Here is a 24,678-nt window from a genome sequence, read left to right as displayed (position 1 = left end):
TCATTATATTAGAAATCTTTTCTCCAGCAAACACACACATATAACATACACATTCCAAAGTGTCAGCCTGTGGTAAGAGATCTTTTTCATAATTAATGTTTATAGGGAAGAGGATTGCAGATCTCTGCAAATAATTGCTAGGCTTCGTTCTTCAGCAACTGCTATGCATCAGTAGCCTCACCAATCCATTATTAGGGAGTATAATTGTCCATCTTCATATGAGTGATTAATGAGAAAAGTATAACATCCTTCCTAGAATGGATGGGATAGTGGTCCCTCACAAGGGAGAGAAGATAGGAATAACCCTTATAGCCAGTGGTGGGATTCAGCCGGTTCACACCACTTCGGCAAAACTGGTAGCTAATTTTTTGTTGCCCAGGCCCAGAATGGACTTCTGGAAGCAGCATCCACACAGACAACCGGTTGTTCACATATTTGAATCCCATCACTGCTTATAACTTATTGTCTTCTTCATATTGCTGCACTATTAAGACATGGTAGTTTAATCTCCAATCTCTGAACTTCTCCCAATTGATCACCACCCACTTCCCCACTCAGGGAGTTTACAATAAAATTACAAAAGTCTTTTAAAAATAGAGTAATCAGAAAAGTAACGAAAATATCAACAGCCAAGGAAACCAAGAAACAAAAATATCAACTAAAATGAAAAATAAATTTTAAAAATGTACTTCAGGTAACCTTGTGCTAATAGCAAATAAATTAACCAAATTAATAACTCCCAGATCATAGAAAAAAAATCACCTCCAAATAGTACGATTTGGTGAATATTTCTTGGAAAAGAGATTAATAAATGGGGGACAGACTTTTTAGTAGGTCTAACTGCATTACTTTATATTTAGCTGTAAAACGGATGAGACTAGTAATAATTTCAAATAAAAATAATTTTAAATTATGAATATTTACCAGCCAAGGGATTGGTAAGAAAATTTGATTCACATTTTGATACAGAAAATAAATTGTTTCACTTAGAATGGATCTGCAGGCTGTCTTATTGTATTTAGATCTGGAGCTCTGTTTCTCATTAATAATAATTGGAAATGAACAAATGACTTATATCATTTTTATCTTTTAATAGAACTAGATAATAAAATTTGCATTTACACTAAAGCTTGCAGAAAGGATATAGTCTAACAAATGTCAGTTAAATGAAGACACCTGTGTTTAATTTTGAGGTAAGTACACTTAGATTGTTCTAAAAGGTGGCAAAAAAATGAAATAGAATTAGATTTAGTTTGATAATCTGTTTTATATAGTATGGTAGCTATATCACTATTAATTATTTAAGCACTTCCAAGAGGAAAGTTTGCAGTTGTCTGAAATATGAACAGGTCTGTGAGGTTCAGGAAAAGTGCTTTTCATTCAGGCACTAAAGCAGACTAATATCACATTGACAGCTGATAAAAGTGATGGAGCCAATTTTTCTATTGGTATTTTAAGAGTTAGAGTAAGATTTAAGATTAAAAATGCTTACATTTGGAAGAAAATAAAGTCTTTGAGATTGTGAGACTACTTAGAAAGAGGCTGTTTATATCTTCCCTATGTTTACAGGGACACTTTTCTTATGTAAAAGGTTTAACAAAGTTTCCTATTTTCTAACCCTTAAATTTACACTTATCACCAAACCTACATGATACTAATGTCTAGGTCTGTGTGCCACTGTGTATAATTTCTAAACAGGGCTATGAACAATTTTGTTCTCTTTTGTTGCCTGAGCTTTTAACAAAGTATTTAGCCACCAGCAAATTAGTGGGCTTCTGTTTCCATCAGTAGCTAGACTACACTGCTGCGGCAAAGTTAGCTTTGTATAATTGCCCAGTCTGTGCTAAGGGCAGTAAGATGGAAGGCAGATGCTTCACCAGTTGCTAAATGGCTGTAGGCTCTCAGCATCTCTGCTGAAGTAGTAAGGCTGTTGAGTTTTGCTTTCCCTTTCAGCTTGCCTGCTTTTGGTTTGCTGAATTCCAAGCCTGCTTCTCCTTCACCTACGGTTGCCTGCTAAGCATCAGTTTATTGTGTTCGCTGCTCCACTTCTCTGCCTGCAGAGTCTTTCTCTCTGTTCCCACCTGTACAAATTTCCCTGCAGTATGTAGGTACTTTCAGCATTTTCTTTCTATAATTAGGAACCAGGTGTGGTCCAGAGCTCTTCAGACATTAAAGGGAGAAAACAAGGAGAAGGAAGAACTGACACTGGCACTGCAAGGCTTCCCCTCCACAAAGACATTTAGAATGATCAGGATCAATATAATCTAAAGTAAATATATTGGAGAGCAGGATCTAGGTACATCTGCAAGGCTGATAAAAAGAAAAATCAGGGCAGAGGAATGTAGGTGCCAGAGACACTGCCTAGGGAAGGCTCAGATAAATGACAACATAGTCTACAATTGAATAGTAAGTGGGGCAAGAGGCTTTGAAGAGACCCTCCCTAATTTTACAGTTCCTAATCAGGCTATGAAAAAGATAGAGGAAAATTGCATATTCAGACTTCCAAAAATTCTCTAAAGGTAGCCTACAATAAAGTACAATTAACTCATACGGTCATGTTCCTGCTTGGTCCACCTGGCAATTTTGATGAGGGCTTGCTTATTTGTTTGTTTGTAAAATTTATTAGCTGTCCATCTTGCCACACAATAATTCTGGGCAGCTTACAATGTTAAAACATAAAACTATGTAATTGATAATAATAAATGCTATACTATAAATATTATAAAATCAACCTAGCGGAAAAGATGAGGAAAAGGAATATGATGAAACGGGGAGAAGGTGGGATCTGTTGTTAATCAACCACTCCCAATATGAACCCCCTCTGTTGGCACCCCAAGTGAATTGGCAGAGACAGGTCTTTAAGCTCTTATGGAAGGTTGGACCTGATCTCACTTTGGGACAAAGCTGTTCCAGAGGGCAGGATGGCTAATGGACTTAAAATGGGATGGAATTTGATCCTGCTGTCACAGCTACTATCTTGATTTACTAGACCTTTATTTATATACAAAATGCCCAATGGGGCTCTAGTTAAATCAGCTTTAATCCCAATCAAACATAGCTCTTTTCTCTGGTAATCATATAATTCAACAGTTAATGAATAGTGCCAACACAATGCCACATAATAATAGATCTAGTGGTTATTATACATTTTGAGATGGTTGAAGAAAACACTAGATCTGTTCTGAGTAAGGCTCAAACATAACAGTTTTGCTTCATTTGCGTGTTTTGATTATCTTTATTAGGATTTCACTTAAAAGTGTCCCAGCTGTACAAAATGTGCCTAAGTCAGAATGAGAAAATATACTTTGAATTGAATTGGTTTGCTCTCTTAGGTTCCAGTCAAAATTTCATTCTTCCAAACGAATTACTGTTTTCTCAATTCAGAGGATAGATCAGAGGAGAACTGTGTGATACCACAGGATTCACATGTATATAATCCAAACCAGCCTTTCACAACTTTTTATTCAGGTGAAACCTTGGAATTAATTTTCAGGATTTAGGGAACCCCTGCATAAAAATCTCAAAAAGTATGAAAAAATATCATAGGACTATTCAGTTCTAACTTAATATATGTTTTACAGTGTTTATAACAGCAAAGCAGCAAGTTGGCAGCCTTTAGTTAGTTGCATCACATAAATTTCTCACCATTTTGAACACTAGTATTTTACAACTTATGAAGTTCAAAAATGATTCTTTTCCTATCACAAAGTATTGTGGAGCTTCTAGCAACCTCTTATGGAACCTTGGGGTTTATTGAAACCCCAGTTGAGAAAGGCTGGTCCAAACTGTGATTTAAAATGATATTTCAAGTCATTCCAGGAGGTGCAGAATAGTTCACTCACAGTAAATTGCAAAGAAATAAATGTTACAAATGTTTTATTTCAGGCTACCTGGACTTTCTTTAAAAAATAATTTAAAAGAGTGGTAGGCAAATTCCTCTGAAACAGTTTCATCTTAAATTTAAACTACTGGGAGGATGTTGAATTAAATATGACACTGAAAGATATAAGAAAGAAATACTTTTTTTCTTTCAGAAGATAAAATGTGGTATTTAATGTGATTAAATTGTTTTGCTATATTTGCAAAGCTCTATATCTACCATATCTGTCCATCTATCTGTCTATGAAATAATAATGATTTTTAAAAGATTCTAGATAGAGCATATTTATGAAAGTGAGACAAGCTTTACCCCCCAATAAAATAAAATAAAATAAAAGCACCACCTTCAAGCACAGGCATGTAAAAACTTCATTTACTACTATGAAAGGAAATCCATGCATGTCAAAGAAAAATCTGTATTAAAAATCTGTATTAACAAAACAAAACAAGATATGGACAAACTGATTTAGATTATAAATCTTCAGAATGAAGCATGTATTTTTCAGAATGTCTCAAAATATTTTTTTTATTTCAAAAGCAGACATATTTTCATACTTAAACAGTGTGAACGTAATATTTATTCCCCTTCTCCAACAAGGAATAGGGAAAGAAAATCTAATAATATGGTCATATAGTGCACGATATAAAGTAACTGATTTAGTTGGTGGAATATTTTATTAGAAATTCTTGCTGCATTTTGAGTTTGAGTTTGTCTGTTAAATTTTACTATATAAAATAGTGTATAAGGGATGTGATAAGTACATAAGGAATTATTTAGTGTGCCAGAAACAATAGCCTGTGTGTGTATACAGTCTCTGCATACATCACTATATATTTTAAAATTTAATTAACATAAAAATATTTAATATGATTTTAAAAATTTCCAAAGCAGAAGCAGGACTGATATATTGGAAATACAGATAGTGTGAAGAGTAAATGAGTGGTGAACTACCGTAATATAGATTGAATGGAAAGTGAATGACCAGTGTGAAAAAACCCCAGAATGAATTAAGATTGAATTGGAGAAGAGGTATATGGAAAAAGAGTGGATGGATTGAGAGAAAATTATGGAAATGAATACAAAAAAGTGAGAATTTTAAGGAATAAAAGATTATATATGAAATGGTATTTTAATATGGTAGAAACAAACATGGTTTTAAAGAATAAAAAATATGGAAAATGGTAAATATTGTTGGTGCAAATCAAATGTAACTATTTTGCTTAATTATTATTTTCACATATTTTAGCACCTTTGTTTTATTATGTCTTATTCATTGCCTGTATCATGTTGTTTATCCAGGAACAGAATAATATGATGGCAAGTATAAATGCCATTATATACACACAAACACATAGAGAAACAGAGATCTTATTTTAATTATTCATTTGACAGTCCCAATTGAAGGCAGCCCCTTCCATCAAGAAATAAACACACCAGTATTAAAGCTAGGCATAAAGGATTAAATATTCCATTGTAGCACTAGCTATGATTTTGTTATGAATAAAGTTGTTCTATAAATAGAACTCCAGCACATATTTCAAAGGGAAATTAGAATGTTAGTGAATGAGACCCTGCAGCCTTTTAGGCATGGATGAGAAGCAAGTCTGAAACCTGTCAATACTGATCTACAATATTGGATATGGAGTAGTTTTATCATATTAAAGTCATATGTCCTTAGCTTTGCATGCACAGAGGACCAGAGTAGGTGACTAATATTAGAGTTTTCTCACGCAGTTTTACAAGTTACACTCTGGTGTTGCCATTATGTAAGACTGAGCATACAGTACATGACTTTTATATTGTATGATTAGTTTTCAGAATCTGTATTAGTTTAGTAAAAATGGGACTAGCTAGATATTAAGGTGTATTGGAACAATGTACGTTAGCACTGGTGTATGACAAACCGTTGCTACTATTCATTGTGCGTAAGAATTTCTTCAGGAGTGATCGTTGCCAAATCAACTTTTTTTGTTTCATCCAAGAGTAGGACAGTGGACAAGAAATGAAAATATGCATTTTTATTTAATGCCTTTTTGATTTGGGTCATGAATGTGCAGTCATAGCCCTTAAACAACATTTAATAAGAGAGATGGAAATTAAGCAAAGCAACAAAGACACCTGCATGATGAATGACAAAGGTTCACAAAAGTTTTCGTTCATTGAACCATGATTAGCATTTTCTAACAGAATTGAGAAAAGATGCTCTTTGACAGCCAGGAAGATCAATTTTATTTGAAAATTAATTTTAAGATATGGGAGTGAAAATTCCCCCATCAGCCAACCAATATCACAGTAGCACTTTGAGGTAAGCATTATGTGGCCAGACACTTGTCTCAGACTGTTCAAATATTCTACATGAGCTTGGAGGTCCATGATTATGACCTTTTCAGGATGAAATCCATTTTATTTGCAACAGAGGATAACATATAATGGCTCACCCAAGACTTAAAGGTTTCACTGAACAGGGAGCTTTCAACATTTTGTTTTTGGTTTGGTTGTTTTTTGTAACATTTCCCCCGCCTAAATCAGGCAACCCTGACAGCACAGAAGAGATCATGCAGAAATTTTCCTAATGCAAAAACCTTTCATTGGCAACTTTTGGCACCCTGGTATTGCCAAAAAAAAGGCCTGATACAAATATTGGAAAGTTCTGCTGAGCTGGGCAGTTGAATAGATTCTACTTTTGGTACAGGAGCTTTGTTGCATTCACATTTGGAGTATTTTTTTCCTATTCCAAACTGGGGCTACAAGGAAGAGCTTCTACTTTTCATTGTATCCTATAGTTACCACTCCTCTAAAAGTCTCTCTCTATATTCCCCCATTTTGGCTTATAGCATCACTATAAAAATCTCAATACTTTTCTGTAGATGCGATGTAATGATCTGGTTGGTAAACTAAAGAAAATTTCAAAGCATCCTTTAATTTACGTGTGACATCTTTATGGCTATATTCATGGTATTTTTGAAGTAGTGTTGAAATGGCTTGCCACTGCTCTAATGGGAGACTTGTTTTTGATTATCAGATCACAATCTGAAGATTTACTGATAGTTTTTCTTCCAAATACTACCAGATCAAACCCTGCTAAGATTTTTTTGAGATTAGCCAAGATTAGCTTTCAGAACACTTTCCCATCTCTGACAATGAAAACCAAATGAGAACTAGATTCTATCCAAGACATATAGATGCCATTCTGGAATGGAATGGAATGGAATTTCATCTTAGTTGGCATTCTATGGGCAGGTGCTTAACTTTCAATTGGTTGAAATAGATGGTTGTACCAGAGTCTCTTTGGGTTAAATGTATAGGACTCCTACATTTCATGAATCTGTTTTAAAAATAAGACTGGGAGTAAAAATGTTTTCTGCCATACAAACATCTTCATTGGGAAAAGAATAGCACTGATAACACAGAAAACCAACAGCCACACCATAAATCAAGAGCCTTATTCAAAAAACTAATCTAAATGAACTCAAAATGCTTTGCATTTTAAAAAGATGTGTTTTATGCATATGTACTAATCTGCACACAGCTGTGCACAAGACTGAAAAAAAGATCGGTTTGTAATATAGTCATTTTTTTTTCAAGAGTAGTTTATGTGCAGCTGTTAGGATGTAAGTCTTCTTTATTTTTCTCCTCCCATTAATGGGATTCTTCATGGACTGAAGAATCTTGTCTTGACTGGATTAAAAATAGTGCAGCTTCAATTTTTAGACACATTCCAATTTACAGCTCCAATTTATGCTAATCCTGAAAGAACTTTTCTGACGTTAAGTAAAAAAGTTATGTTTGCATAAGTATATACACATAAAATATATGCTCAGTATAATATTTTACATTTATTGCTAATGGAAATAGAGATTTCAAGGAAGCTTGAGTCCTTAATTCTCAGATAATTTGTCAACGAATGAAAGAAATGTCATTAGATTTAAATAATTGAATTGGAAAATGTCAAGCACAATCTACCAACAATTTCCATATTTTTGTTCAGCTGCCAGTGGGGTTCACACAGGAAAATGTTCTGGTGGATTGTATCCTGTGCTACCTAAAATCTGAATGTGCTAATTACTTTAGAGGAGAAGTTGCATATATTCTTTTTCTAAAGTGAGAAAATGCATATGTATTAAAAAAATGTCTCAAACCTGGTTGAAATCCCTTGGTCAGGGTCATGGAGGTTTTCTGTATCAATGACATTAATAAATAAATTGATCTTTGATACAATTTTGATTTGTGATATGGTATTGTAATGTTCTTTTTTCATGGGAAAAATTTCCACATAAATTTTTAATCTCAGTCCAACACAAATCTAAAGGCGTGCTGGTTAAGTGCCTAGAATAGCCAAAGTCCAAAATCTTGAAGTTTATAAAGATTATTTCCCATAATAACTACCGTATTCTCACCATAATCAAGAATGCAATTCCAAAGCAAGTATTCATTCTTAAGATTAATAGAGAATGAACAGTTGGAAATGTATATTCTTATTTTTCATTTTGGAACATTTCTTTTCAAAATGCATTATTTTGTATTTGATTTCGGATAGTTATTCCTTGCAACATATACAATTTGAACCTGAGCAAGTCTGAATGGAAAGCTCGTTGGGGAATATTCTGGACTTGTATTTCTATATATATTAATAAGCTATGCAGCATGTTCAGAATGCTGAAATTCCTGCAATAGAATTTTGAAATAAGCAAGACCTTATCTTTTGAATAGTGAAGATCACAGACCTTGTTCTGTCAAAAGTAACAGAATGAGATCATCTACAGGATCATTTGTATTATCTGGCCTCATTTTCTATTGCAGAAAAACATATTTTAATATTGCATTGTCTCCTATGCAACAAGAGGGGAGAGCAGACAGGCCTCTGATCAACTAATTCTCCTTACATCAATGTTCAAGACAAAATCAATAGTACAAAAAAGCAAAGGAAATTACACTTATATTTGACCCTTAATGATGATTTCTGGGCACAATGAAAATGTTTAGAAATAAAATAAAAGCTATAGTAGTTTCAGTTATGATCAACTGAAAAAAATAACAGTATCTTTCACAAAGAACTGTGGCAGTCTACCATTCAATTCATGGCCATTCTACAACAGCTATTGAAAAATGCCTACTTAAACATCTCCTTTAATTTTTTTTTAAATGGGGTGGGGGACTAAATTAAATAAGTGGCATAATCCTAGGTAAAAAGACAGAGCTTTCTTTTAAATATGCAGAACAGCCAAGTGTGACTGCATGTGAGAGATTATTTGATGTGACAGGTGCTGCATCCACGCTTGCTCAGCTTAAATTTTTTCTGTTTAGAAAGAGTAATCCAATTGATGAGTTGTTTGAAAGAAGTGTGAGGTTAATCTTTTCATTTTCTACCAAGCATAGATTGGCAGAATTCCAGCATTTTAAGAAATGGAATAGAAAAAGGGTTGTAACTATTTTGTATATGCATTTTGCTTTGGGACTGGGCAGCAACTTGCTGCAGTGAAAATGTATCCAATAGGTTATGCCAAGTGTTGTTCAAACCCTAAGCTATTTTAAAAAATGCAAATGAAAAAAAATAAATTAATATTGGAATACTGGGAGGATGTGAATGCCATTCACAAAGCACTCTAAATGTTCTTGCTTATTTAACAGCAATGATATTTATATTAAATAGTCAGCTATGAGTGACTTATGACTGGTCCTCTCATTTATGATTCTTGTAGCAACCAAGTTGTCACATGATCATGATTCATATTCAAACAGGCATGTATATATGATAGTTGTAGCATCCAGGGAATCACCATTTGTGACCTTATGAGCCAGCTTCCATCAAGCAAAGTCAATGAGGGAAGCCACTTAATGATGAGGGCAAAAGGGGTTGGCCAAAACTCACTAAATGACCACATCATTTAGAGATGGAAGTTCTGGTCCCAATTGCTATTTTTAAGATGGTAACATGTTGTAATTTGTTCTCTATTTTCCTGGGGGGAAAAAACCCTGAAAAATGTTTTATGCTTTATAAATTTCATTTTCTTTCTTAAAATGTTTGGACATGATGCTTTTGAGCTTGTTTGATAGTTGTCAAAGAGTGAGGGATGCTTTTTTAAAATTTCTCCATCACTCTGTAGTCTTTCTACCTGCCCACTTTCTTGAACAAGACAAAAATAATGGAAGGAATTTGTACATGACAAGATTTGGAGATTTATCTAAAATGAAGGAAGCAAGGGAAACTACAGATTCCTGAGAGGATGATTCATGCTTAATATAAGTGATCTCACATTTCACTTGTGATTGTAATTTTCATCTTTTGAATCCAAATCAAATTAATAATGATTCAGAAAGAGGTTTTTAAACGAAGTGCTAGCTGATGTTCATTGTTTACATAAAATCATTTGCATGAAATAAAGAGGTCTGCAACTCTGTGTTATACTGAAGGAATGCTTTTCCTAAATATTAGAACAAGTATTATGAACAATGTAAAACTGCCTACTTTAAACATCATGAAATCTGGTCATGGCTACAGTAATTAAATAATAGTCCCTTAGTGGCTAAGTTTTGTTTTGCCATTTCTAAAATATGGACTTTGGGCACATCAACTTTATAATTACTTAGCTTTATTATGACATTTATTTGCTTTCTTTTTCAGAATATGTCTTCTTTTAATTGGCCAATAGCCATGCTAAAGTTCAATGATTGATTGACAACATATCTATCTGTATGCTTTTGCTTTCTTTACAGCTTAGGTGGTGAAGTGGGGAAAGCAAACGAAGGAAGCTACATAGGCAAACATTTTCGTATGGGATTTATGACGATGCCTGCACCTCAGGACAGACTGCCCCACCCTTGCTCAAGTGGCTTTACCGTAAGATCCCAATCACTTCATTCTGTTGGAGGCACTGATGATGAAAGCAGTAGCTGCTCACGGAAGCAACCACCACCCAAACCCAAAAGAGACCCCAGTACCAAACTAAGCACATCCTCTGAAACTGTAAATGCTGGAACAACAAGTAAGAGTGCAAAGCTGCCAGACAGGACTGAAGGTAAATACTGAACTTTTTTATTCCTGGAAAAAAAGTGGTATGCGATTCACTTACTGATGTATATTCATCATATCATAAAATATTTGCTATTTGATAATCAAGTAATATAGATGAGATCTATAACTGTTTATGTGACTAATATTTTCCCTCTTATTTCCCCTGTACCCCCAGCATGCCACATGGAAGGATGGGAAGGGCAAAAATAATAGTAAATAATTGTTGTTGTTGTTGTTAGCTGTGAAGTCGTGTCCGACCCATCGCGACCCTATGGACAACATTCCTCCAGGCCTTCCTGTCCTCTACCATCTTCTGGAGTCCATTTAAGCTCACGCCTACTGCTTCAGTGACTCCATCCAGCCACCTCATTCTCTGTCGTCCCCTTCTTCTATTGCCCTCGATCTTTCCCAGCATTAGGCTTTTCTCCAGTGAGTCTTTCCTTCTCATTAGGTGGCCAAAGTATTTGAGTTTTAGCTTCAGGATCTGGCCTTCTAAAAATAATATTGGTTGTATAATTCAAACAAGTTTCAATCAGTCTGCCTCTGAATACATTTACCCAAAATGCATACATTTAGCAAAGGAACTTGAATTCAGGAATTTAGAAATTATAGGTATGATTTTTGTTGTTGTTAATGTGGCTGCTAATATGCTGGTTTTAAAGGTAAATGTAATACTAAGTTACATTTGTTTTGCAGAGTAATTAGAATAGGAGATTTGAGGGGGAAAACTGCAAGTTTGATTTAGAACAAGGGGTTTTTTATTTCTAAAAAATTGCAATGCACTTTTAGCTAAAAAACAGAATGGATGGATGGATGATTTGGTATAAAATAGTAAGAGTGCTATTGCTAAAGTAAGTAATTCTTGTTCACCTCCCAACTAATCCTGAGCAGCCTAATAAAATTAATGAACATGCACCTTGTTCCACTATGTGTCATTTTTTGTTATTCCAGAGACTTCCTGAAAAATCATTTGGCTTGACTTTAGTGAGTGGAAGTCTTTGCATTATTTAGAAAACATTATTTGCAGTGTTATACTTCATGCTGTAATTTCTGAGTTCTTTAAAATTCCTCATTTAACATAAATACTATATAGTAGAGTTGCATATTTGTGATTAAATGTTATGGTTGGGCTGAACATTCTTCTCTTCTTTTATTATCAGCTTTTTCTATGCTTTAAGTTCCATATACATACTTATTGGTATTCAGGGAAGTTGTGGCTACTGTGTCAAGATTTCTCTGTGCAGTGTTAAAATATATGACATACAGTTAGCAACTTAAGAATAATGTTTTGCTCAGAAACTAATTATTAATACATGTAGTCAAGATATCCTAGTGATTCCTGATGAGGAAGCTGTATTTAACAGTGTTGAAAAGCAGATCAAAATACAATTTCTGCATTTCTCACCTCTATTCAATGTGTGATTATTGTTCAGTTACTCAGAATGGAATATTTGTGTGTTCTGGAACATCATAATATTAGGATATCAATTTCTTATTTCTAAATAAGAATATAGCTTGTTCAGTAGTGTTTTCTATAAAGATGTAAAAGTGGAACTTCAACTATTCAACCAGTGCTAGCAGTAACTGTGGCAAAATAGTTGTGAAATAAAACCCATATCTGAAAAAAGAAAAGATTAGTGACTAGGCCTCAGCTTCTTGCATAAACTTTATTTGCTCTATGTTCAATGCAAAAACTATTTCTGATATTATTGTGTAGTAACTGGGTGGGGGATGGAGTAAGGGATTTTTTTTCTTTGAAAACATTTTGCTTCCTATCCAAGAAGCTTCTTCAGTTCAGTTGCCTTTTGAACAGCACCTTTGGGTCAAATTCCAATTCTTCAACATCATTGATTTAGGGCACAGGTCTGCAACCTGCGGCTCCGGAGCCACATGCGGCTCCGGAGCCACATGCGGCTCTTTCAGCCGTGTCCTGCGGCTCCCAGTCCTCTGCCATGTGCAGTCCCCCCCAAAAAAAGTGGGACTAAAAAAGTTCAACCAATCAATTCAAATATGCAGGGTAGGTGCATATCTAGCCTTGGCTCCACTCTTCAGTCAAACCCTGTTCTGCGCATGCGCGCATGTACGCACATGTGCACACATTTTTTGCGGCTCCCAGTTTTTCCTTTTGTGAGGGAACCGGTTCTGAGTGGCTCTTTCACTGTTTCAGGTTGCTGACCCCTGATTTCGGGGCTGCCTCATGGTTATACAATTTAAAACCACCAGATGGCAACAGAGAGAAAGGAAAACACCTCTACCTCTTTATTGCCACCTGGTGGTTAGTTGGTTGATACGCTGAACATTCAATAGGTAATTTTGGAGAAATTGTGTGGACATACTCAAGAACACTCCATAGTGGAACATTATTTTCACATACACCGAAATGTATTTTTTTGAATTCTGGGTGATGTGACAATTTCATCTGTCACAAATTCAGGTGCCTTGCAACCAAGAAAGATGAACATTTTGTTACCATCCAATAGATTCTGAGATCTTGTAGGGAAGGGGGAGCAATTAGAAAAAAAATGCTTTACAAGACTTTACAAGCACCATACTCATATATGTACTCTACAATGATTAGTAGAGGCTTTTCCCACTCTTTTCATTCTTTGTGCTCTTTCAAATTTAATTCAGGGAAAATGGTAAATAACTACCCTTATTAGGTCTTGTGGAATGGCTATATAGACATGGTCCAGATGTGCATTATGGCTACACTGTGATTTCTGCCAACAATTTCTTCCCTGGTTTCAAAATAGGGAGAGAGCATGGCAAAGTAGCTGTGTGGATGAGCCCACAGGCAGGTAATACACAGCTGAGTACAAGGAGCTTGTGTCATTGGCTTAACAAAAGAATTCACATGCTACGTACCCATTCTTACTAAAGAACAGCCGAATGGATCTGCTTTCTTTGTACAGATAAATATTGATAGGGTAAGGAGGAATGGCCCCTTCATGGATTACTGCCTTGTCGTGGCGAAGGGGCTTGCATAATTCAATGTAGCTATGAGCTATGCCGTGCAGGGCCACCCAAGACAGAAAGGTCATAGCAGAGAGTTCTGACAAAACGTGATCCACTGGAGAAGGAAATGGCAAACCACTCCAGTATCTTTGCCATGAAAACCCTATGGACAGTACCAAAAGGCAAAACGATATGACGCTGGAAGATGAGCCCCTCAGGTCGGAAGCATCCAATATGCTACTGGGGAAGAGCAGAGGGCTAGTACTAGTAGCGCCAGAAAGAATGAAGCGACTGGGCCAAAGCCGAAAGGATGCTCAGCTGTGGATATGTCTGGTGGTGAAAGGAAAGTCCGATGCTGTAAAGATTTTTTCTCCATAGGAACCTGGAATGTAAGATCCATGAATCAAGGAAAGCAGGACGTGGTCAAACCAGAGATGACAAGACTGAACATCGACATCTTAGGTATCAGCGAACTAAAATGGACAGGAATGGGTGAATTTAATTCAGATGACCATCAGGTATACTACTGTGGGCAAGAATCCCTCAGAAGAAATGGAGTAGCCTTCATAGTCAATAAAAAAGTAGGAAAAGCAATACTGGGATACAATCCTCAAAATGACAGAATGATCTCAGTTTGAATCCAAGGCAAACCATTCAATATCACAGTAGTCCAAGTCTATGCCCCAACCACCGGTGCTGAAGAGGATGAAATTGACCGGTTCTATGAAGCCCTACAGCACCTTATAGAACTAACACCCAAAAATGATGTCCTTATCATCATGGGGGATTGGAATGCTAAAGTAGGAAGCCAAAAGATAACGGGAATAACAGGCAAGTTTGGCCTTGGAGTACAAAATGAAGCAGGGCACAGGCTGATAGAATTTTGTCAAGAGAATATGATGGTGATAGCAAACACTCTTTTCCAACAACCCAAGAGACGGCTCTACACATGGACATCACCAGACGGTCAACACAGAAATCAGATTGACTATATGCTCTGCAGCCAAAGATGGAGAAGCTCTATACAGTCAGTAAAAACAAGACCAGGAGCTGACTGTGGCTCAGACCATGAGCTTCTTGTTGGAAAGTTTAGGCTTAAATTAAAGAAAGTAGGGAAAAGCGCTAGGCCAGTCAGGTATGAATTAAATCATATCCCTGTTGAATATACAGTAGAGGTGACAAATAGATTTAAGGAATTAGATCTGATAGACAGAGTGCCTGAAGAACTATGGACAGAGGTTCGCAACATTGTACAACAGGTAGCAACCAAAACCATCCCAAAGAAAAAGAAATGCAAGAAAGCAAAATGGCTGTCTGAGAAAGCTTTGCAAATAGCTGAGGAAAGGAGGGAAGCGAAAGGCAAGGGAGAAAAAGAAAGATACACCCAATTGAATGCAGAATTCCAAAGAATAGCTAGAAGAGATAAGAATGCCTTCTTAAATGAACAATGCAAAGAAATAGAAGAAAACAATAGAATAGGGAGGACCAGAGATATTTTCAAGAAAATTGGAGAGATGAAAGGAACGTTTAATGCAAAAATGGGCATGATAAAGGACCAAAATGGCAGGGACCTAACAGAGGCAGAAGAGATTAAGAACAGGTGGCAAAATTACACAGAAGAACTATACAAGAATGAGCTTAACGTCCCTGATAATCACAATGAGGTGGTCACTGACCTCGAGCCAGACATCCTAGAATGTGAAGTGAAGTGGACCTTAGAAAAGCTGAGCAACAACAAAGCTAGTGGAGGTGACAGTATTCCAGCTGAGCTATTCAAAATCTTAAAAGACGATGCAGTAAAAGTGCTACACTCAATTTGCCAGCAAATTTGGAAAACTCAACAGTGGCCACAGGATTAGAAAAGATCAGTTTACATTCCAATTCCAAAGAAAGGCAGTGCCAAAGAATGTTCAAACTATCGCACCATTGCACTCATTTCTCATGCTAGTAAAGTTATGCTTAAAATTCTACAAGCTAGACTCCAGCAGTATGTGGATCGAGAACTACCAGAAGTACAGGCAGGATTTCGAAGAGGCAGAGGAACTAGAGATCAAATTGCTAACATACGCTGGATCATGGAGAAAGCTAGAGAGTTCCAGAAAAACATCTACTTCTGCTTCATTGACTATGCTAAAGCCTTTGATTGTGTGGATCATAACAAACTCTGGCAAGTCCTTAAAGAGATGGGCATACCAGACCATCTTATTTGTCTCTTGAGAAACCTATATGCGGGCCAAGAAGCAACAGTGAGAACTGGACACGGAACCACTGACTGGTTCAAAATTGGGAAAGGAGTCCGGCAAGGCTGTATACTTTCGCCCTGCCTATTTAACTCATATGCAGAGCACATCATGAGAAAGGCAGGGCTAGATGAATCAAAAGTTGGAATTAAGATTGCCGGAAGAAACATCAACAACCTAAGATATGCAGATGATACCACTCTAATGGCAGAAAGTGAAGAAGAACTAAAGAGCCTCGTGTTGCGGGTGAAGAAGGAGAGTGCAAAAGTTGGGTTGAAACTTAACATTAAGAAAACCAAGATCATGGCATCCGGCCCTCTCAATTCCTGGCAAATAGATGGGGAGGAAATGGAGGTAGTGACAGATTTTATTTCCCTCGGCTCCAAGATCACTGCAGATGGGGACTGTAGCCAAGAAATTAAAAGACGCTTGCTCCTTGGGAGGAAAGCCATGGCAAATCTAGACAGCACACTAAAAAGCAGAGACATCACCCTGTCAACAAAAGTGCGTATAGTCAAGGCTATGGTCTTCCCAGTTGCAATGTATGGCAGTGAAAGCTGGACCATAAGAAAGGCTGAGCGCCAAAGAATTGAAGCCTTTGAACTATGGTGCTGGAGAAGACTCCTGCGAGTCCCTTGGACTGCAAGGCGATCAAACCGGTCAGTCCTAGAGGAGATCAACCCTGACTGCTCTTTAGAAGGCCAGATCCTGAAGCTAAAACTCAAATACTTTGGCCACCTAATGAGAAGGAAGGACTCACTGGAGAAGAGCCTAATGCTGGGAAAGATTGAGGGCAAGAGAAGAAGGGGACGACAGAGAATGAGGTGGCTGGATGGAGTCATTGAAGCAGTAGGCGTGAGCTTAGATGGACTCCCGAAGATGGTAGAGGACAGGAAGGCCTGGAGGAACATTGTCCATAGGGTCGCGATGGGTCGGACACGACTTCGCAACTAACAACAACAAAAAAGGAGGAATGGCAGCCAAACCCTTAATCTGTAGCTGCTATTTTTCTGTCTCTGAATCTATTTTTAAGTCACTGTTAATATAGTAAGTACTTTTCAACTTAAGCAGGACACTAACATTAGCATTTGTTTAGCTATGATATTGTCCAATTGCAAATGCAATTAATTAAAAATAATAATATTAGCATCAGCTAATGGCATCACATCCAGCAGAATTTTAAAAATATTATTACTTTAGAATATTACTGGCCTCACTGTTTTTTCTGGTAATTGTCCTAAGGCTATGTTCTCATCTGTACTCAAAAATATGCCCTAGCATTATGTTTGTTCTACCTTCATCTTGTCCTTGATCCATGACTGAAACAGGCTTAAGTCATTCTTAGCTGTACTGGCATTAAAGTTGTATTTCCATTGAAAATCAATATCAAAAATATCAAATCTCTGGGTTTTGCACCCATTATTTTGCAGGAAAGGTAGGTTGCGGGTGATGACTAAATGGAGAGGCAATACAGACTCAACAGGGCTGAAGAATTTCATACATAGCTTTCTACTGATTTAAGGATGGGTGGCTAACATTATAATTTATTGATGGGAAAAGCCCTAAGAATGTGGATTGTCTCCATAAATCTTTACTTTTTAATGTTCAGTTTATCTACATGGATTGGATGTAGCATATGTTTCTCTTACCACACTATTATTTTCTCTTCATGGCTTTTAGGGTTTATTTATACCGCCATAAATATATTGGTTACAGCAGCATGCATCTACAAAATAAACAATAAAATTATTTTCTAACTCTATTATCCCCACCAGTGAAACAGAGAGTTAGCAAAATAAATTTCCCCTTCAAATCTACTTTGGAATGTGTAGAAACTCTATTGGGATGAATCTGGACAGGAAGATGGAAGAACTAAAGAGCATATTCTCTCGTGCAAGGAAAACTCTATTCTCACAATTTTGGATAATGCCCTCAGTGACTTTATAGCATATTAATTCTATTTACAAAGCCAGGATTAAAGAAAAAAAGAAAACAATGTAATGTTCTTTTCAAATTCAGAGATACTGAAATAAATTGAAGAAAGATGTATTATATTTATTTATTTATTTAACCAGTAAAGGCTCTTAGCAACTTGCCAAATTCTGTGCTGAAGGGGAAAATAATTATGTGAATTAATACTCATGCCAAAATGTGGGAAATTCATTTTGGACATGAAGTTCACTTGTAAGGTTTCTTTGCATCAAGGAATTTTATGTGCATCTATCTACAGTATTGGGGCCCTTTAACAGGCTTTCAAGGAAGACATGATTGCCATGTTTTCCAGTGGTAAAACATGCCATTGTGTAGTGTGATCTGAAAATTCTCTGATACAACTTACAAGCGTAATCACCCCTCCTCCCTCTCCTACCCATTGATAGATTGAAATTCAGGAGAAGTTTAATGCAAGGCTTAGAGAACTAATAGAATATAGCATGATAAATTATGACTGTGAAATTTGACGCCCTCCAGATATTTTAGTCTAATAATTCCTAGCTAAAGGGACAGGGAACAGGGATCATGTAGTTGGAGACATCATACTGACAACAACAAAGGTATATATTGTCAATACTATTTTCCCTCACTTGTCACATATGGCTATTAAAACTGGACCACTGGACATGATGAATGAAATAAAAATTAAGTTTTTGAAATGTGTTGCTAGAGAAAGCTGGGCATCCTTTGGACTATAAAGAGAATAAATAATTTAACAGTGATAAAGAAAAATCAGACTAGTCACTGGAAGCATTAGTTATGATCCTAAACTTGAATACTTTGAACATACAATTCCAGGTAAGAATCATTGAAAAAGACACTATTAATTGGAAGAATCAAAAGCAATTAAAAAAGAAACTGACAGAACAAAAGCTAATAAATACTATCACTGATGTCAGAATCATGGATATACTTTGTGCTAAAAAAAAACAGTCACTGACAAAGTATTCCACTGAACTAATGTTCATCTAGTCAACTAAAAGTTGGGAGTTGCCAAATTTTGGATTTTTTTTATTTTAAATTTAATCTATGATGCCATCCATAAGCATTTTTTTTCTTTTGCTCCTTTGTCTTGAAGCCATACTTACTTTCTACTTATGAAAAAGGAACTCAAGAATATCACCTTTGGAGGGCAGAATCAGTTTTACTTTTCGTTACATCACGAGTCCTACTGCAATGCACACAGATATATTCTTGGCTTCAGAGCTGTGTGAGAGGCAACTAGTGATTGGAGAAGAAGCAACACCAAGTAAAGCCATGAAGCAGTTTTACTTCCACCGATAGATATGGGAGGGTATTTGCAGAAATATCTGCAGGGGAGATTTTTTTTTTACAAAAAGTCAAGATGATATGCAGGATGGGATGATGCTTCAGCAGTGAAGTCATAGTCACAGTTTTGACAGCCACTTCCCCTCCTCCCCCAGTAGAACATCCTGAATTACAGAAATTCACTAAGTAGCTTCAAAGGGATGTTATCAGTGCTTCTGATTAGCTCCAGAATTTTGTCCCACAATCAATAAAATAGTTATGTGGTTAGGGAGACACATATGTATGGATAAATATTCTATGAATATGCCTAAGCAGTCTTTATTTTATTTGTTATTTTATTTTATTTGTTAAATTTATTGGCCAGACATCTTACTGCAGGATAACTCTTAATAATGATTATTGTTTAGCACTCTAAAGTGGGCTTCTGCAGATCTCCAGGATGTAAACTTTCTTGGATAGATTCCAAAAATGCACTTGTTTTGTCAGCCTCATTTTTGTGGTTTCTAGAACTTTCTAAGATTTCAGCACTGAACTTTGGCAGAAATTATGTCCCTTTTATGTATATTTCCTTATATGTATGTATGTGGAAGGATGTCTGTCCTCACCCAGAATTATCCTGTGGTAAGATGGCCAGTCAATAAATTTGATAAATAAATAAATGTAAAACCAATCTTAAAGTAATCTTAAGAAACTAAGTATTCTAAAAATTTCCTTACAATTTTTATTTTTAGTGAAAAAACCATATAACATTTAACTTAAGGTACAATTTGATGAAAAACACAACTTTTAAAATGCTAAATTTCATTAGAGAGATAGCCTATTCGAATTTTTAATTGTATTTGTGATTATCCAAAGCTATAAAATGCACAGTTCTGTTGAAAAATCTAGCACTAATGTATAAAATCTAGAGGCAAGGCTGTAACTGAAGATAGCAATCGGTATTTTTTAATTTCTCAAGACTGTAGTGTGGATAGATCTGTCATTGTCAAAAGGGTTAAGTAATTCAGTTCTCTATAAACAGAATGCTGATTTAATACAAAATATCAGTCAGTCGAGATCTCTCCATTTAGTAGGAAAGCAATTGCATCTACCCTGTGTGTCTCTAGCAGGTAAAATAGCAAAGCTTACCTGAGTTTCAATCCTGGGTGTTACCATAAGAAACCTTTATAAAAACTTAGGAATTCTTTTCTCTCTCCAGGAGTACAAAAATGATAGATCTTCCTTCCTATATATTTACTAATACTTTAAGGATACCTTACTTATGTTAAAATGAATACCACTCAGGACAATGTAAAAAAAGAAGGAATTCCAATATTGTATTAAATAAATACAATAAATCTAAACAACTCTAAATGCAGCATTCAATTAAGAGAAGGCTGAAGCAAGTTTCATATAACCTAAACATAATCACAGAGAGGATATGTTTCATATCAGAACATAAGACTGGAACAGTCAGCCTCAGAATGTTTGGTGAAGTATCTAAAGAAGCCCTCTTGGGAGCTCTTTTCAGGCATGGTGATGATGCTTCCACATCTGGGCTTCAAAACTCCAGAATCGCTGTTAGGTGGCAGTAGAAGATGAAGAAAGGGCCTTGGTGGAGCAGTGGGCTAATGCCTCCTTAAGTAACACCAGCTGCCTGCAATTAGTGCAGGTTCGAGTCCCACCAGGCTCAAGGTTGACTCAGCTTCCATCCTTCCGAGGTAGGTAAAATGAGGACCCAGATTGTTGGGAGCAATAAGCTGACTTTGTAAAAATGCCGCTTGGGGGGGTGAAAGCCCTAATAAGCAGGCATATACATAGAATGAAGGCTATTGCTAAGCACATTGATTTGTGCTTCTTAGATTGTCTTAGCTGCCAAACCACCCGGAGAAGGGTGGGATATAAATGGGCTTAAAAAAAAGAAAAGAAAACAGTAACCCTTGCCTTTCATGATTATTACCAGTATTTTATTTGGCTTTTAAGGAAAACAAAGAATGAAGGTGTTCAGGTTAAGAGTAGGTGTTTAATTGTCCCTTGTACTGTGTACTGTTCTCCTTCCTGAGTTGAACTGCACAGCAGATTACCTCTGTAGAGGTTACAAAACCTGGTAAATAGCAGAGGCAGAATAGAAAATAAGAAACCTGCTATTTTTCTTTTAATTGCTCTTTTCCCTTCTATGTTACAGTCATGAAAAGAAATAGCAGGATGTAATTTCATATTTCCACTCATCCAGTAAGGAGGGGGAAAAGGGCCCCTAATTTCTTATAACAGATAAACATAGTATCTACATTAAAATACAGAAGCCACATTTTTGTTTGAAAACTGTGCTGCTCCTTTGAACTCCATGAATATCTCCTTTGAAAAATGCCCTATAGTTAAATTTGCTTACAGGTACCTCAGCTGGACTCTCCCCACAAGCTCTTTTCAACCCAGAACCCCTGGATGCTGAAAGAGAGTTTGAATATATGCTGGGATTAAAAAAAATGTTGCTATTATTTTTCTGGCTCCTTGAGTTGCCCTGTTTAATCACATAGCAGCAGTTCTGAGTTCAAGAAAACTGAATCCCCAAGAGAAACTTCCAAACATCTGGCCCCAATAGTTTCTTTTCTAATTCCTATCCAAATTTCCTTCAACTCAGCTTGCTAACTCTCTTACCAGCAGGATAATCTCAGAAGCATTTTCCCCACTCTTGAAATGAATGAACCTTTATTATCAAAGTACAACATGCATACAGTGAGATTGGCTGAGCCTCCCTTCGTGACCCCCCACCACAACTCACAGGGACAACAAACCCACCATCCCAAATCATGCCTTTTTTATGAACAAACTTAACAGACTTTCTGGCTCTTGTGATCACAGTCTCAGTAATCTATTAACTTTAAAAAAATCATAGAAATATACAGTTCACAATCAGATGAAACATATAAATAAAAACAACAACAGCTATTGAACTCAATAGAAATGAGTGCCCCTGCTTAGATTTTTTTTTTTGGGGGGGGAGATGTAGTCTGCCCTTGTCAAGCAAAGCCAGGCAGCTCTTAAAAGGTTAGTACATGTTAAACCCCAAACACAAACACACAATTCAACAACCTTGTTGTCTTGTTGTCATTTTTGGGTCAATTTGGGTCTTCATTTTTGGGTCAATTTTTCTTGCATCTCCCAATTTAAGTGTGCTACTCATTGGTTATTCCACTCATGATCCACTCCTTCCTCACCGATCACACACTGTTGTGCTCTTCACTTTTTTGGCTTCCGTCATCTCTCTAGATAGCACTGGAGTTATTTCCTTCATGGACAGAATTTTCTCAGGCTGGAGGCAGACATGCCAGTAGAGCACAAAGCCAGGAAAAGCCTTGTACAATCTCCCTTCACCACTTGCTTGTGAGTCATCTTCCTGTCACTCCAACGGGAATGCTTTATCTCTTATTTCCCTTTTCTCATTTTAAATTAGTCAGGGCTAGAATGGTTGGGCCTCCTGTCTGAAGGTATCATGGTTGTTATCCTGACTTGGAATTAGCTCTTGTTCTTCTGTTTCATTGCATTTTTTGTAAACATTGTATTTGCTATTCTGTTTGGTCTTATTGTATATCTCCTAGAATCAGTTAGAGATGGGTTATGCCTAAATTTTAAAAGTTCAATTTGTTAAATTAAATTGTCTGACTCCTTTAATCTCCCATCTCACCTTAAAACTTTGGTTTTTTTTATTTATACAGGTGGTGTCCATGTTTGTTTAATGATTACTATACAAAGGTTAGGTTAGGTTATACATAGGGTCGCGATGGGTCGGACACGACTTCGCAACTAACAACAACAACAACAACATACAAAGGTTATAAAATCAGATGTGATCACATTGTGACTGTTTAGTGACTGGCATGACTTACTATCATAATTCTGGGTTTAATTGTGGTCATACATTGAGGACCACTGGTAGTTTCATAGCAGCCAAGTTATTTCTGTGCTTTTTATGGCAAACTTCTATATATCTGTACCAGTTTCATTCATTTCGGCCATGCTACTACAACTTAAAAAATATGACACCTTTGCCTTTACATGAAATTTTCTGAATAAATTTGGATCCAAATTATATATTAACTTTCAAACATAGATATGTGGGGGCTTTTTTCTTAGTTAAAATTGGCACATGGACCATTTTTACCTGGGGTCTACTATAATAGCAGTAAATAGCAGTAAACTCTGCTGCTTTACCTTCACTACAGTTGCACCCCACATTCCCCCTGTGCCTAACCCTCCTAAACATACTGAACCATGTACACAGTAAAGCCTTTTTTTTTAAAGAAAGATGTGGAAAATTCTATCTGGATTAAAGATGAGGAGGACAAGATTGGATGCCACCATTCTTTAAACTAGACTCCAAGTTCCAGTCTGGATGGGATTGTGTTTCATAATCTGAAACAAAAAGTTTTTTCAGGATTATCTGCAATAATAGCTTCTTTGTGTTCTTATAAGCTCATGATTGTGTCACTTGGTGTTCTGTTTTTCAATTGCCTCCCATTTTTCCAAGTATCAGGAGTTTTGCATTTTATTACAAAATGCAATATTGAAGCTTTAGTTTCATTATTAGGGTTTTCTGACAGCAGTCTGGTTTTACTTCATTTAATATTGAATTATACAAAGTATACAATTAAAAAAAAGATTTTGCAAGAAAATAATATGAACTCACTACTGGTTTTGTATAGTTGGGAGAAAAGCACATTTATTTCAGATATATGGTCTGTACATGAATGTAGAAAATATGTACTTAGGATATTACAAAATAATGCAAAATTGATGTTTTGCAAACAAGTTAGTGCAAGGGTGGCTATTGACTTATTTATGTTTATTATTGACTCAACAGATTCTTGTTGTAATTTGGCAGGAATCTTCTTGGATAGGTTTCTATATCTAAAAAAAATCCATGGAGACTGTGATGCATGGCTATTGACTAGAGTGAGTTATTCATGGGAGTTTATGTGGTAGCATATGGAAAGAATATTGCCCTTGACTGTGAAATGTCAAAGTATTAACACAACATTGTACATTTTTCTCTGTCAAAGAGATTGCCAACTCTCTCTTTCATTGCCAATAGGACACTAAATATACTACAAAGAGGCACATGTGTATTATATACACACTTGAACCAACCATACTAAAAGTTTTCAGAAATGTGCAGAAATATTGCTTACTTATATCATTAACATTTCATAGTTTTTGACCATGGTTGCTGTGTGCAGAATTCCTGTAGTCCTTTGTTTGTTGTTTGTTTGTTTGTTTCATTTATATACTGCTGTAAGCTACACAGTTTAAACATACAACAATGTACGAAGAGCATACCATAGCAATGAAAATAA

General features: G+C 36.2%; 1 protein-coding gene across 1 annotated transcript in view; it reads left to right on the top strand.

The window, feature by feature from the left end:
* Positions 1–24,678, top strand: part of NYAP2 (neuronal tyrosine-phosphorylated phosphoinositide-3-kinase adaptor 2) — a gene marked incomplete at its 3' end in the record, with an annotated part of 128,289 nt that overhangs the window by 52,711 nt on the left and 50,900 nt on the right. Inside the window, exon 2 of the mRNA XM_083363572.1 lies at positions 10,595–10,896. Within this exon, the coding sequence (XP_083219698.1) occupies positions 10,595–10,896 (302 nt within the window). The remainder of the gene's footprint in view (positions 1–10,594; positions 10,897–24,678) is intronic.

Source organism: Vipera ursinii (genome assembly GCF_947247035.1).
Source record: "Vipera ursinii genome assembly, chromosome: 5".
NCBI lineage: Eukaryota > Metazoa > Chordata > Lepidosauria > Squamata > Viperidae > Vipera > Vipera ursinii.
This window is presented reverse-complemented; position numbering and strand designations above follow the sequence as displayed.